We start from the raw sequence: 16,288 nt of genomic DNA, 5'->3' as shown, positions 1-16,288 counted from the left end.
GAAGAGGTCCAGGTGCCCCAGTCTCTCCTCATAGGGCTTGGCCTGCAAGCCCTTAACCATCCAAGTGGCCCTTCTCTGGACCCTCTCCAGGTTATCCGCATCCCTCTTGAAGTGTGGCGCCCAAAACTGCACGCAGGACTCCAACTGCGGTCTGACCAGCGCCCGATAGAGGGGAAGTATCACCTCCTTGGATCTGTTCGTCATGAATCTGCTGATGCACGATAAAGTGCCATTAGCTTTTCTGATGGCTTCGTCACACTGCCGACTCATGCTCATCTTGGAGTCCACTAGGACTCCAAGATCGCTTTCCACTTCCGTGCCACCCAGCAGGTCATTTCCTAGGCTGTAGGTGTGCTGGATATTTTTCCTCCCTAGGTGCAGCACTTCGCATTTCTCCTTGTTGAACTGCATTCTGTTGTTTTCTGCCCACTTGTCCAACCTGTCCAGGTCTGCTTGCAGCTGTTCCCTGCCCTCCGGTGTGTCCACTTCTCCCCACAGTTTTGTGTCATCCGCAAACTTGGACATTTCACTGAAGGGATCTGTTAAGTTTTTCTTACTGAGGATTCTGTCATCACCTCCTGTACAACCTCTAAACTACATGGTTCTCCTTTTATATGTGTGTGTGTTGGTATGTGTGTGTGTTTCTACTCAGTGAAGAGTTTCTACTTGCTAACTGACACCCTCAAAATACTCTAGTAGATTGGTGAGGTGTGATGTCCCTTTGACAAAGCCATGTTGATTCCTCCCCAGCAAGTCATGTTCATCCATGTGCTGAACAATTTTTTTTTTTAAATATTGTTTCTACCAGTTTTCCAGGACTAGAAGCTAGACTCCCTGGCCTGTGGTTCCCTGTGTCCCCTCTAGAACCTCCCTGGCAACCTTCCAGCCCTCTGGTACTGAGGCTGTTTTTAGTGATACATTGCACACTACAGTCAGGAGTCTAGCGATCTCAAATCTGAGTTCCTTCAGGACTCTAGGGTGAATGCCATCAGCTCCTGGTGATTTGCTGCTCTTCAGTTTATCAATTTCCTCTACAACATCAACTATTGAAACCTCATTTTCGAAAAGCTTCACTGACTTGTCCCTAGAGAGGACTGGATCTGGTGAGGGAATCTCCCTAGTATTTTCCACAGTGAAGACAGATGCAAAGAATGCATTTAGTTTCTAAGCAATGACCCAGCAGACTCCCTGGTGGGCCTATGGCATCTAAAATCATAGAATCATAGAAAGGGCTGGAAGGGACCTCAGGAGGTCATCTAGTCCAACCCCTGCTCAAAGCTGGGCCAGCCCCAACTGGATTATCCCAGCCAAAGCTTTGTCTAGCCAGGTTTTCAAAACCTCCAAGGATGAAACTTCCACCAACTCTCTGGGTATCCTGTTCCAGTGTTTTACTACTCTCCTTGTAAGAAAATTTTTCCTAATATCCAACCTAAACTTTCCTTGCTGCAACTTGAGACTCTTGCTCCTTGTTCTGTCACTGCCCCCACAGACTAGTTCCATCCTCTTTTGAATGCCCCTGCAGGGACTTAATAGCTGCTATTAAGTCCCCTCTCAGTCTCTTCTCTAGACTAAATAAGCCCAGTTCCCTCAGTCTTTCCTCACAAGTCATGTACCCCAGCCCCTGAACCATTTCTGTTGCTTTCTGCTGGACTCTTTCCAACTTGTTCACATCCTTTCTGTAGTGGGGGTCCCAAAACCGAACACAGTACTCCACATGTGGCCTCACCAGTGCTGAATAGAGGGGAATAACCACTTCTCTTGACTTACTGGCAACGCTCCTACCGATGCAGCCCAGGATGCCAGTAGCCTTCTTGGCAACAAGGGCACACTGCTGGCTCATATTCAGCCTCTTGTCCACTGTGACCCCCAAGTCCTTTTCTGCAGAGCTGCTGCCCAGCCAGTCACTCCCAGCCTGCACCGGTGCTGGAGACTGTTCCATCCGAAGTGCAGGACTTTGCACTTGTCCTTCTTGAACCTCATGAGATTTCTTTTGGCCCAATCTTCCAATTTGGCTAGATCATTCTGAATCCTAGCCCTCCCCTCCAGCATATCTATTACACCCCACAGCTTGGGGTCATCGGTGACCTTGCTGAGGGTGCACCCCATCCCATCTTCCAGGTCGTTGATGAATGCATTGAACAAAAACGGACCCTGGACCAACCCCTGGGGCACTCCACTGTATACTGGCTTTCAACTAGACATCAAGCCATTGATTACTACTCTCTGAGCCCGATGCTCCAGCAAGTTTGCTAATGTACTTAAAGAAATGTTTATCATGTCTCTAGCAAATTTATCCTCAAATCTCTCTTATTACAGTTTTACATTTGCTTTGCCAGTATTTATGCTCTTTTTTATTTTCTTCATTAGGATTTAATATCCACTTTTTGAAAGAAGCCTTTTTTCTACTTGTTGCCTCTACAAAATTGCCATTAAACTCTGCTGGCTTGCTTTTGATCTGCTTTCCATTTTTTTTTTTTTTTGATTTTCAGTATGCATTTATTCTGCACCTCCAATATGGTGTTCTTAAGCAGTGCCTATGCTGCCTGCAAGTTCCTCACCTCTTTAGGCCCCTTTTGACTTCCATATAACTACCTTCTTCATTTTGTTGTAGTCTCCCTTTTTAAAGTTAATGGCTACTGTGGTAGCTTTTCTTGTCTCCCCTGCTACATGGATAGGAAGGTCCCCCAGGCCTTAATAAACCCAACTGCATTATGGTGACTATTACAGAGTGGCTCAGTACCACTTACCCTTTGCATCAAATCCTGTGCACTACTTAGGACTGGAGCAAAAATGACCTTTCCTCTTGTAGTTTCCAGAGCTAACTGCTTCAGAAAGCAGTCTTTTATAATACCAACAGATCTGGTCTCTGCATTCCAGCTTGATGTCAGAGTGACCCTGTCTGTTTGTGGACAGCTGAAGTCCCCTGTTATTACCACGTTTTCTGCTGTTGCAGCCTCTCTCAACTCCCTTAGCATTTCTTACTTGCTGCTGCCATCCTGGTCTGGGGGGTCAATAGTATATCCCTAGATGTAGTTTTTTACTATTGAAACCTGGGATTTCTATCCACAGAGATTCTATGGTGCATCTTTTATCAGCTGAAAAAATCTACCCTATTTGATACAGTGCAATCTTTGCTTTCCAGTGCCAATTCCCCACCACTAAGACTTTATCATTCCTGTATAATTTGTATCCCATTGATTTTTCTCATTCCACCATGTTTCAGAGACTCCAATTATGTTGATATTGTTATTTGCAGCTAAGTATTCAAGGTCCCCCACATCTGATCTTAGACTTCTAGCATTACCATAAAAGCATGTATACTTTTTATTGTTGCTTGGTTGATTACTTTTGTGTGACTTTTTACACATTAAAGGTATTTGCTTGTGCTTGTCCTCATCCTGTTTCTTATCCTTATTTTTTATAATTTCACCCTTGTAGGGGGTGTCAGGCAAAACTGTGCACTGTTCTGCACCTGTTGGCTTTCTCCCGGTTTTAGTTTAAAAGCTGCTATGCCACTTGTTTAGTGTTATGTACCACCAATTTGGTACAACTTTGGCTCAGGTGAAGACCATCCCTTCTGTACAGGCTTCCCTCTGTTCCAAAAGGTCCCCCAGTCCTAACAAATCTAAATCCTTCCTCCCCACACCACGGTCTCAGCCACACATTGAGACTCTGTATAGCTGGCCCTGTGCACGGCAGTGGAAGCATTTCAGCAAATGCTACCAGGGAAGTCCTGGACTTCAACCTCCTACTTAGCAGCCTAAATTTAGTTTCCAAGACTCCTCTGTTATCCTTACCCACATTGTTGGTACCCACAAGCACTGTGACCTCCACCTGCTCCCCAGCCCTCCTTAGGAGCTTATCTACACATCTCGTGAGGTCTGCTGCCTTTGAACCAATCAGGCAAGTCACCATGAGTGCTGACAGACCTGCAGGCCTCTGTCCTAGTTAGACTGCAGAGTGGGAGGATGACATTCACCGAGAAAAGCAAATCCAAACATATCCAATATTAAGCAGAAGAGGAGTAGCTGTGCCCCCTGATGCTTGCCTGTTGAGTCAGGGGCAGGGATGGAGCCTGCCTGCAGCAGAAGAGCTGTTCCTTTTCCCCAGCCCCGTCCACCCCCCCAGTGCTGCCTGCAGGAAAGGAGTGGGGTAGGAGGGGGAGCAAGCGAAGGACTGGGGTTTGCCCAGCCTGAGCTGGAGGTGGGGGTGGGGGCTGTGGCAGGAGGGCTCCAGTCCACCCAACCTGCCTCCAGCTCAGGCCAGGCAAACCCCAGCCCAAAGCTTGCTCTCCCTCCCTTCCTGCAGATAGCCCTGGGAGCAAGGCTTGGCTGCATCAACCTAGCCCCAATCACAGGACAGATTAACACTAGGGAGCACAAGTTCCCTAATGCACTCCCAAGTGGAGCGCCTTTATCTGAACCCTCATTTGCTATGGGTTAATTTGTCGTGTGATCAGCCCCTTTAAAAGTGCTGTGCATTTGTGTCATGGCATGACTGTAGCGCACTTTCAAAGGGCCCATCGCACACTAAATGTAACTTCTGCCTGCACCGTATGTGGTCCTCTCGGGTATCACAAGCTCAGCTATCTATGTGCCGCCTGCCGCCTCCTATCCTGTGGGGTTCCCCCCTTGGAGGAGTTTCCTCAGTGCCAGAGGATGCTGTAACAAGAGCACTGGATAGACATCCTGAAAACAATTAAAATCCAAGTAAGTGAAGATTTCCCCCCTGGACTCTAGCCTCTGCCCCATATACCAGAAACATAATGGGATAGCCCTAGAGCTAGGAGTAATCTGTTTTAGCAATGCCTTTTTTAAAGAAAGCTTAATATTGGATTAATATTGCTTAATATTGAATATATTTGGGTTTGCTTTTTAGTGAATGTCATCCTCCCACTCTGCAGTCTAACTGCATTTGGTGAAGTGTTCACTATCTTCTCTCCCCAGTCAAGGGAGGAATTACATCAGGAAACATTCATACTGACAGCTTATTATTGCACTTGTAGAAAAACCCCTGGATCCGTGTTTCCCTCTCTTCCACTCAGTCTCAAATGTAATTTGTGCTGTGGTTTTTGGATATCGCTTCCCCAGTGAAGACAAAAACTTTCATCGATTGCTTAAAGCCACTGAGACTCTCTTCAGATTTACTGAGAGCCTCGGTCACCACGTGAGTAAAATACCTGTTGTCTTTTTTCTGAAATAGAGCATGAGAAAAGTAAATGCCAGAAGTGATGACTAAGGACTCTAGACAGCACACCTGACAGCAAGCATGCAGACATGCATGGCCAAAGCAGCGCTGCAATAATGGCTGAAGCACTTAAAAACTGGCCCTCAGAAATGAGGACGCTCTTTGAAACATTACTTTTCTGAAGTGCCTGGATGCTCCGCCAGGCCTCCTACATACAGCACGGGGAGCGGAGCCGAAAGTCAACGAGTGCTTTCCTGTCCTCTGCACTCACCTGCCCCCAGGAACCTTCCCGTGCTGAGGGGCATTTGAGATCCCTGCTGTCCAGCCCCTGACTGCAAAGCTGTGCTGTCGCAAGCTTTTGATTCTGCAGCAGGAGGAGGCAGGGGTTTGTGGAGTGCAGTATTCACAGTGCTTTTAATGCATGTCTATCCATGGCCTAAAACTCTTTTAGATGATGGGACTCAATAATGTCCTTCTCATTCTGTCTTGAATGGCTGACTCCTGCTTCCAAAGGGCTCATCATGCCAGCCTCTACTGCCAGCTGGCCTCATTTTCAAACAGGCACCCTTGCGCTTTCTCCCATGCTCCTCCAGCTTGGGATGGACCCTCATTAACACCACAAGGCTGCCTCACTCGTCCATGCCAAAGCCAGCACCAACCCCTTTGCTGCCTCCTGCACTGAGACATCTCTGCAGCTGGGGGTCTGAGCAAAGAGGCAAGTCCCAGGGCAGCAGGAGGGAAAGGTGATGAAATAAAGTGGATTATATTGAGCTACTGGGCAAATTAGTTGTTAGTATATTCATTTTAAACATGATCTTTATTGTAATTATTGGATGAGTTTGCATATTTATGTAATTCGTGGATATTATAAAAAGGAACAGGAGTGGTTTTAAAATAATTCTCCTTTGCTGTCATGACTACAAAAAATTTTACAACTGATCTGCTAGGATCCCTTCCTGTGATTGTTAAGCTATGTCATCTCATTGTCTTCTTAAGCTCCTCCATATGGAAGCTGCTTATGCTCCTCCTTAGACTGTAAGATCTCTGGGATGGGGACTGGCTTTGTTCGGTGTTTATAGACCACCAAACAGAATGGAGGTCCTGGTCATGACTGGAGCACAGGTGTTATGGTAATACCAATACATAATTACGATAAACTTAATGGAGGTGGGGTAGGAAGTGTTACTGGCATAGGCTGGACTGAGGGTTAGTATGAAGATGTGAAGAAGGAAAGAAAAACAAAGAAAAGTGCTGGCTGATCTGTGATGAAATAGTGAAGAATGTCATACAAGACAGTGATGAGACCGCATCTGGAGTACTCTGTATAGTTCTGGTCACTTATGCTCATGATCATAGGATCATAGGCAAGTAGGCCTGGAAGGGACCTCACAGGGTCATCTAGTCCCACCTTCTAATTAAGACAGGATCAGCCATGACTGAACCATCTGAAACCAGCCCCTGTTCAAGGCAGGGATCATCCCAAATAAACCATCCCAGCCAAGCATCTGTCCAACCTGCTCTTGAAAATTTGCAAGGATGGATATTCCATAGTTTCTCTAGGTAGCTTGTTCCAGTGCTTAACCAAGCACCCTCACAGTCAGAAAGTTCCTCCTAAATTCCAGCCTAAATTTCCTCTGCTGCAGCTTGAGACCACTGTTCCTAGTTCTGTCCCCTACAGCCACAAACAAAAGCCCATTCCCATCCTCTCTATAATCCCCCTTCAGGCATTTGACGACTGTTATCAAATCCCCCATTCCAACTTCTCTTCTCCAGACTAAATAACTTGAGTCCTTTCAGCCTATCCTCATAAATCGTGCTTCCCAGGCCCCTAATCACAGAGTACTCCAGGTGAGGCCTCCCCAGCGCTGAATAGAGCAGAAGAATCACTTCTCTCAATTTGCAAGTGACACTCCAGTTAATACAACCCAGGATGCTGTTGCCCTTTTTTGCAACGAGAGCATGCTGTTGGCTTATGGTCCAATGTAACCCCCAAGTCCTCCTCTGCAGTATTGTAGCCTAGCCAGTCATTCCCCAGTCTATATCTGTGCATGCAATTATTATTGCATAATTTTTCTGACACAATACCAAATATGTACTTATTTATTCCACTACCAAAGTTTCTCTCTTGTATAATTCAGCCTTTAAAATGATCTTAAAAGATCCCAGTCCTGTCAAATGAATCATGGGATCTCCCATCTCTCTCCACCACAGCTGTATGAATTAGCTCCCTATATAATACACCATCTTCCGGGACCTCACAAGAAAGCCTTATCTGCCTATGATGTCCTAAATTCTTTTGCAAGGATGGAGATCACCAGGCATCTGGAGAGAGGGATACCGGATGAGCCACAGGATTTCATTGACTTCTACTTGGTTGAGATGGAAAAAGTAAGTGACTCTGCTACACGTTCATACATCAGTGGAGTTTAAGGCTGGGGGGACCATTAGTACATCTTGTCTGTTGTCTGTTTCCAAATTTAGCAGTTACTTTTTTGTATGTAATGTTCTTATGCAGTAAGTCTTGTTTTATATACCTTACTGAGTGCAGAGAGTCAGTTGAGAATTACAAGCATTCCTTTTTATGGAAATGGCAGACAAATATGTCTTTTCATTTGCATAATTTCTGGGGAAACTGGAAATCTGGCAAGGACTTCCTCCAATAAAGTTGAACAATCTGGTCAGGTTATAGGTTTAGACTTGTCCAGGAGAGGAGTCTGGGGAGCAAGATCCAGTCTGTATCCAACAATAGGCAGCTGTAGACTGTAGGGGGAGCCTCGAACTTCTGGGATGCCCTACCCAAGGATTGTGACAGTGCTGCAATTGTAAAAAAGGAAAAAAATGCAATTGCTATCTGTTTTGTATCAACAGTAGTATTATGTGTAAGATATGGGAGATGACAGTGCCATCCAACGTGGTACTGGGTAGGCCTCCTCGAGTATTGTGTGTAAAATTTTAAGAAGGATGTGGGGAAGTTAGAGAGTGTCCAGGGGGCTGGGGGGGAGGGGAGAGGAGGGGGTTCAACAAAAATAATAAAGTGGCTGGAAGACAAACTGTAGAGGGAAAGGCTGAGAGAACTTAGGCAAATTCAGATTGAGGAAAAGACAATTAAGGGGGGACATGATTGCAGTCTTCAAATATCTAAAAGGCTGCAATAAAGGAGAGAGGGAACAACTTTTCTCCTAGCAGACAGCAGTAAAGCAGATTTAGAGTAGATGTCAGGAAAAAACAGTGAAGCGGTGGAACAGATTGCCCAGGGGAGTTGTGGAAGCTCTTTATTGGAGGTTTTCAAGAAGAGGTTGGACAACCACTGGTTGGGGGTGACTTAGGAATAGAATTCATGCATTCAAGTTGGGGGTTGGACCAAATGACCCTTGAGATCCCTGTAACAGGGTCCCCTTCGATCTCCATTACAAAGAAGGAAGGAAAAAAGTGGAAGGCCTTTTAAGAGGGAGAAAAGAGATAGGGAGATGGGCAGAACTGTTTCAGGTGTGGGAGTGGAGCTGCAGGAGGAGGCTGGACCCAGAATACAACCACCCAAGCAGGCTTAGAGTAGGGCCACAGCAGAGAGAAACTGGACTAAGGCTGGAGGGAAGCTGAGACTAGTGCAAGCTTATCAGAGGAGCTCTAGAGGCCTGAAGAAGGCTGGTGCTAGGTAACCCCCAGCTGAGACTGCATGCATTGAGAGGAATGGAACAAGCCCCAGGAGGACTGATAGCAGACCAAGAAGACATTGGGATGATGGTGGAGAGGGTAGGAAGCTGCATGCAAGGAGACCCAGATGGACCTCTGCTCTGAGAGTAACTGTGCCCCTGTAAGTGAGGCCCTTGCCCAGCGACCCACTCACTGAAATAACATCAAGGCATGACAGATCATTTGGGAGAAGCTGAGTGGGAGGACCACAAGGACTAACCACACTGGAAAAGAGGGTACTGGCGCACATACCCCATGACTCTGTGAGCATAACTAGTGAAGTGTCATGAATAACACACCTCAATAGACATTATCAGAGAAGTACTTATTTATACCAAGATCAAGAAAGTTTCAAAATGTGTAAACCCACAGTCCAGAACTTGGGATTAACCATTTGGTACAGCCAGAGGATGAACAATGGTAGGTGCCTGCTGTGTTATTTCCAAAACATTTCCCTCCATTACTTTTTTTAAAGTGGTTTTGTTTGGTTACGTTATGGACAGTGCACAATGCAGTTTTGGAGTTGCACTCAACCCATTTCAACAGAGTGTCCTAACTTGTGGGTTCTAACCTCAACGTTTGGCTTGTTATCTTGAGGCTAAAGATGGATCCAAGTCTGCATACGATGAAGACAACTTGGCTCATTCTATAGTTGACCTTTTTTTGGCTGGGTCGGAGACCACAGCTACTACGCTGTACTGGAGCCTCCTCTACATGGTGGCCTATCCAGATGTCCAAGGTGAGAGGGAGGGGACAAGGATGTTGTTCACGCATGACAGTAATCAATTCTGAACCTTTTACTTAGATGACTATAAGCATTAGTGGTTGCTAAACACAGGGACCTACAGTCAGAAGAGATGAAAGGTATCAAGCTGTCATTCTCTGGATACTTATTCTAGTTCTATTTAGCACTGTCAGACTGCTCAGCTCTGTACAAATGAGAAAGCATCGAGACATTTCATATGCTACAGGGCTGTAAGAACTCAAAGGGAATGTGGGAAGAAACCCTGTTTTCGTGCATAAACAGAAGAGCTGAATTCTGCCTAGTGCTGACATTTCTGCTGGAAGTGCCTAGTGCCTGTGTGTCAGACTGCTGGCTACCGTCACTGAGCAAATGGATATATGTAAAGGGTGAATGATTATAGAATTACTGTATTTACTCAGCTCTAAGTAGTGTTTTCCCCCATTCAACATGGGGAACAAAGACCCTCATCTTAAATTCAAATACAAGCTGGGGGAAGAGGAGAGCAGCTGTGGCTCTAACTCTGACCTCAAGGTCCGACACCACCTACCTCCTGGAGCCCATGCTTCCTCCACCTTTGGCCCTGCTACCACTTACCTTCTCTTTGCATCTCTGGATCCTGTGGGGACCCTGCTGTGGCCTGGGGCAGGGAGCACAGAGCACAGCCACACTGCAGTGGCAGCAGCTCCAGCGCTGGCTCCAGGACCAGGGCTGAAGCTGCTGCTACCACAACAGCTTGATTGGACTGGGCCTGGAGGAAGTTTGAGCGCCGTGCTCCTGTCTTGAGCCAGAGTGGGGCACCAGCAGGAGCCAGAGCTGCAAGGGGAACTTAAGTGGCAGGGAAGAGGAGATAGGGGCAAACAGGAGGGGAGATAAGTACCTGGAGGTGCAGGAACCATGGGAAGGAGCAAACCTTGGGGTACAGGGACAGGGAAGGAGGTGGAAGAGGGGGCAGATGCTGGGGAGATGGGGAGCAGGTGGGAGGGGTACAAGTGTGCGGGCAGGAAGCAGGGGGTATAGGAATCACAGGGGCAGGTGTGGGGCATGCAGGCACTGGGGAAGAGGGCAAACAGCTAGCATGGAAAGTGATGGGAGGCCAGGCAGCAAGGGCAGAGGTCAGGCAACTTGACTCCTCTGCTGCCTATCCCACCACCATCTGCTGCAGTGGTGGTGGTACAGGGGGAGGGGTCAATGAATTTAAGATGACCCTTCAAAAAGTAGATTCTAGACAAGAAAAATTAAAATAAATTGATAATGTTTCCACGTTTAGAATCTAATTATTGTTTAAAGGACTTATCTGAGCCTCTAACCTCAGCGAAAGGATCAAGCTGTAATTGGGTCTTTTGCCTGGGCCATCCAATATGCCCTTACTCTGCCTTGAGTTTACAAAGGATTTCATAGAGTAATGATCTCAACTGCCCAGCCATAGGAACTAGGCAGGTATAGCCCTGCCCCCAGCAGTGTATTGGGGGATAGTGAGTGAGGATCCAGAGCCTGTGCCCTGGGGCTGCTCCAGCCAGTGTGCAGTGAACCAGTCCCCCAGCTGCAGCAGCCTGAACCCACACAGCTACAGCAGCACCCACAACAGTAGCAGTTGCCACCCAAGTGCACAGGGCTAAGGCCTATAAGACTCCACTTTCCCCAACCCCCAGCTCTCCAGTGGTTGACATAATCTTCCTTCCCCTACCCAGGGCACTGAAAGTGCTTGCTACGCCTCTTCTAAAGTGCTGCAATGCTGAGCAGAGCAATGCCTAAATCTGGGTCTTGGTGACTGTCTCCAAGGAAATTAATGCCAAAGCCAGGATTTGATCTCAGGAGGGGCTGGCTTCCCTTCTGGCGCTCAGGCCTTTGAACTACAATGTTTCCCTCTGTCTACCTTTATTTACAGAAAATTAATTTCTATTTTAAATTGTTTTCTTGCCACTGTGATCATCCAAAAGGGAACTGACAGGGCCTCATGATAAATGTGCATGATTCAAAATACCTGATATCATGATGTGTGTTTTCTATCTGTGAAAGTGCATGTCTCTCCTCAGAGAAAGTGCAGCAGGAGCTGGATGCTGTTCTGGGGTCTTCCCAATTAATCTGCTATGAGGATCGGAAGAAAGTGCCCTACACAAATGCTGTGATTCATGAGATCCAGCGCTTCAGCAATATTATTCCAGTTGGATTACCCAGAGTCTGTGCGAAGAACACGATGTTGCTGGGCTTTCCCCTTGCCAAGGTAGAAGGACTTTGTTTATTCACCCCATCCCATCCTTAGGAAAGGGCACAGGCTTTCTCCCCCTTCCACCACTCCTCCTCCTACCTGTGGGAAGTGATGCATTCAGAAAGCCCTATCGGTTCATGTTCCCAGGCACATTTGAAATGTCTCTGTGCGCTGAGTGCTCTTTCAGATGCTGAGGTCACCTGTAAAACACCTGTTGCCGTCACTGAGGCCTGGAGCCCTATCAGCAACGGCATTGTGAAGGCCAGCTCCAGAAGCCCCGATTGGCTGGGCAATGGCCAAAGAGAAAAGGCTGTTGGCCAATAGTTGACAGGAAGTCCCTGCCCCTACTTCCTAAAGAATGCAGCGTAGAAGGGATGGCATGGGATTTTGCACCAAGCACTTGCTGCAGGGGAACCATAGCCTGGCAACTGTGGACTGAAGGAGAGGCTCAGAAAAGCAGTTTTCTTGTGTGGCTGCTGTGAGTTTGCACTGTAGGTGAGGCTCAGCCAGAATCTAAAGGCAAGGGGTGCTCTGACTGGTATAGGCAAAAGGTGGCTTTGTACAGCACATAACTAATGCTGTGTGCTGTCTCTGCTATCTTTCTGTCAAGGTACCTGGTCTTACCCCAAGGTTAGCTCTCCACTCTCCAACTGTGGTTGATCTTGCTTTGTATACCTTGTGTTAGGCCATGAAGTGCTGGTCCCTCTAGGATTTTACAGTTCAGTAGCTAAGGCATGTGAGCTATCCTGCGAATAAAATCCACCTTCTTTATCAGTGAAGACCAAGCTGGAGCGACCAACGCTGGGGAGCACTGTGATTGATTACGTATTGGAGTGGTTTCTGAGTGAGCTCCCACCTCCCCGTAGGTTGTAAAAGGGCTTCTCACTGCAGGGCAAAGCAGGAAGGCTTGCAACCAACTACCAGCAAAAGCAGCCTGTAGAAGGGTGAAGGCTGGGCCTCTTCCGGCGGAGCACTCTCCTTCTTTGTGTTATGACTATGAGCAGCTGTCAGGCCTGCAGCCTTCAACCCAGGCCTTGGTCTGTCTACCCCAACCCCCACCCTGCTCCTATTTCCAAAAGCTGGATGAGGTCTGCCCAAAGCCTCCATCAGTGGCCAAGTCACCACCCACTCACTGATATCTGAGTGCCTGGCTCCTGCCATCTGACCCTTCATTCTCTTCCTATATCTGTTCTGGATGAGGAAGAGGAAGTGTCCAGGCAACAGGACTCTTTCTGACCTAAGACTGCACCTCTGGTAACACTGCCTGCTTTCTGAGCTCCTGGTTTCTTGACTCGGCTCGCTTGTGCACTTATCCCTGATCGACTGTCTGAGCTGCCTGAGTTGCTACTGGGTCCTAACATTCTTTGGGGTCTTGTCTTACCCCTTCTTTAGTGTGTAGGGCTTATAAACCCCGTTACAGACCTGTCTCCAGGAAGTAGCAAGAGTGTTGTTTGTGGAAGACCCTCTTCATCCTTCACAGGTGACAATGTCCATGGGCTTGTGTCTAACCGCTGACTAGTGCTCCGCTAAGTACAAGAAGGACTACAGGCTGAGGTACCATTCTCTCATACCACCGGCAGTATTCCTCCTCCCTTCAACCACTTCAGTGGAGTGGGATCTGTGACTAATTTGAAATGGGTACCCAGGTGATAGTAAACTCAGGTCTACTTGACAGCCAGACTTTCCTTCTCTATTTTTGCACACGCTTGTTCCCTGGGAAATGGTTTCCAACTAAGATACAGCTCTGGGTGGTCTTTGTTCTCATGCTTCTTCTCATGACTTTAAGCATGAATGTTTTGTGAAATCAGGTGTCTGTATTATTAGTTACATACATTGTGCTGCTTCGCTGTTTTGGAAGGCTGCTTCACACTTCAGAGTCTCTTGAGAATTAGCTAAGCCATGTTTCTAGGCTGGAGAATGGGGCTACAAATTTTCTATAATATCCTGCAATGCCTAGGAAGTACCATATTTGCCTCTTGGTCATAGAAGTGATGCAGTTCTTCAGGGCTTGTACCTTGTCTACCAGTGGTTTGATATGCCCGTGTCCTAAAAGATATACCTGATGGCACATTTCATGAGGTTTCATGAGTTCATGTTATTCCTTACAGTGTAAGACTTCTGCTACAGAGCTGAGACCATCTCCCTAATATTAACTGAAAATGTTGACATCAAGATAAGCAGCCATATGTTCTAATGGGGGTGAAGAAGTCTATCCATTAGTCATTCAAATTGAGGCCAAAGTGCATAGCCCTAAATTCAAAAAGGCCCCACATGGTCCAGAATAGGAGACTGGGGCTAAGAGATTTGCCACTATCCTTTTGTAAAACCAGATGTGGAGATGTATTTTGCCTGCCCCAAAAACACATTCTTTTACTCATGGCAGAGGCTATGCATCAAATATTGATATGGCAATCACTTAAGGGCCGTGCAAAATCTAATTGAACCATCAGGTTTAGAGTCAAGTGCCAGAGGGCTTTGCCATTCACTATCCAGTTCTACAGTGACGCCCATTCTTTATTTTCCTCCACCTATTTTGTAACCGCATACTTAGGTTCCTTGGGGAAATGCTGTACATTCCCACAAACTATCTTTCCCACTGCTATCCTCTTCACGATGGAATACCAGGTGTATCTGTCAAAGCTGCCTCAAAGGAAGTTCTTAAACTCTTTTACTAGTCAAATGGCTTGTGCTTGTTGTTGGCTGGACAAATGTTCTCTCAGTAACACCAATATATCTCAAAGGGTCATCTTTGTAGAGTCTGCCAGCTGAATAGTAATGCACCACTCAGTGGTTGAAGCACTTTCCTTCCTTAATCAAGGGGAAAGGAAGTTATTGATTTCATGTTGAAATCCCCTTTTCCTCAAGGAGGTTGTTCCCCTAACAAACCTATTGCTTCAATGCCTTGGAAGGTTTGGCCTTCCCAGACTATGGAAATAGTTCTTCTACTGTTTTCTTTCAGATCTGCTCCCATTAATCTTATTATTTCAACCTTGGCTCTGAAAATGAGGCCAGTCCCAAAGAATCAGGACCAGGAAAGATAATTTTTGGCAACCTCCATGAGCGTCTTCATCTTCTTTGGTCTTATCTGCAAATTTACTAAGCATGTACTTGATTCCATCATCCAATTAATTAATGAAGATGTTAAGCAGTACTGGACCCAGGACAGACTCCTGGGAAACCTCACTTAAACACTGTCCCAAGTAAACATTGAGGCATGATGATCCAACCAGCTATGGTTCCACCTTACTGTACTTTCATATAATCTGTATTTTCTTAGTTTGTTAATAAGAATGTGGAAAATAGTGTCCTAGGCTTTGTTGAAGTCAAGGTATATCACATACACTGCTGTCCCCCCATCCACAAGCCTGTCACCTTATTGTAGAAGGAAATTAGATCGGTCACGCCTGATCTGCTCTTTTCTATTTGCTCTATATTTGTCTGATTGAAAATAAATGGGAACTGAAAATTGTTTAAATCATTTAAATGTCTTATCTGTCTGCTTCTCGCAGAAAGAAAGAGATGAGGAGACAAAACTGAATCAGTGGTTTCCTCCTTGCAGGGCACAACCATTTTCCCTAATATAGGTTCTGTCCTGTATGACCCTGAGCAATGGGAGACCCCTCGGCAGTTCAACCCTGGTCACTTCCTGGATAAGGACGGAAACTTTATGAACCAGAAAGCCTTTTTGCCATTTTCAGCAGGTAAACCCAGACAAAGCAAACTCGTCTTTGTGGATTAGATGAGGAGAGTGGAAGCTTGGGTATATATCAAATGTCTGTGGGCAGTGTATATTAAATCACTGCTCCCAGGAATGACCACGTGGACCAGGATGCTCAGAATGTCTGTTTTGTCATAGTGCTTTTCAAGCTTTCCCAAGGCCTTGTTAGAGACAGCTGTATCTCTTAATCCTAAACGTAATATCTGTCCCACAGAATGAAAAATTAATTTGGAAAAACTACAGAGTAATGCAGACGCTGACTAGCTTTGTTCCCATGGGAACCTTGTGATAATTAAAAAGGGAAAACAGGTCTAGCAAGAGAACAAGTTTGTTAATTTGCTTTAAAAAATAAGAAAGGCAAAGCATAAGGAAAGAGCCACAACATCAGTACTATGGATAAGGTGAATTGTAACCAGTGTGGATCCATTACTTCCTATGACACCAGAGAAGGCTGTGTTTAACAATTATTTGGATCCTCCATTTCCTGAGTGCTAGTGATGCGACTGTGGAGATGATTATGTGGAAGTGACTGTTGGACTCCTCTGTTTGTCTTGTACTGTCAAAAGGAAAAAGACCTACTGCTAAATGCATATAAAAGTAATAAGGATCCACTGAATCTGAGAGGTACACTTGGAAAGAGTTTGCAAACAGTTTTGCAAGCACTTTCATAGATTTCATAGATTTTTAGGGTCGGAAGGGACCTCAGTAGATCATCGAGTTCGACCCCCTACCCTGGGCAGGA

At 46.2% G+C, this 16,288-nt stretch overlaps 1 protein-coding gene across 3 annotated transcripts in view; it reads left to right on the top strand.

The window, feature by feature from the left end:
- LOC102376007 (cytochrome P450 2J6-like) overlaps nt 1-16,288 on the top strand; it is a 28,397-nt gene that overhangs the window by 9,746 nt on the left and 2,363 nt on the right. For 2 of the 3 annotated variants that reach the window (XM_006017099.2, XM_014527725.2), the window contains 5 exons: nt 5,006-5,166; nt 7,399-7,575; nt 9,475-9,616; nt 11,656-11,843; nt 15,388-15,529. In XM_006017099.2, coding sequence (XP_006017161.1) covers nt 5,006-5,166; nt 7,399-7,575; nt 9,475-9,616; nt 11,656-11,843; nt 15,388-15,529 — 810 coding nt within the window. The remainder of the gene's footprint in view (nt 1-5,005; nt 5,167-7,398; nt 7,576-9,474; nt 9,617-11,655; nt 11,844-15,387; nt 15,530-16,288) is intronic. The other variant, XM_014527731.2, reaches the window with a different exon arrangement.

The sequence above is a fragment of the Alligator sinensis genome, unplaced genomic scaffold, assembly GCF_000455745.1.
Source record: "Alligator sinensis unplaced genomic scaffold, ASM45574v1 scaffold301_2, whole genome shotgun sequence".
Taxonomy (NCBI): domain Eukaryota; kingdom Metazoa; phylum Chordata; order Crocodylia; family Alligatoridae; genus Alligator; species Alligator sinensis.
Note: the sequence above shows the minus strand (reverse complement) of the source record. Positions and strands in the feature narration are given on the sequence as shown.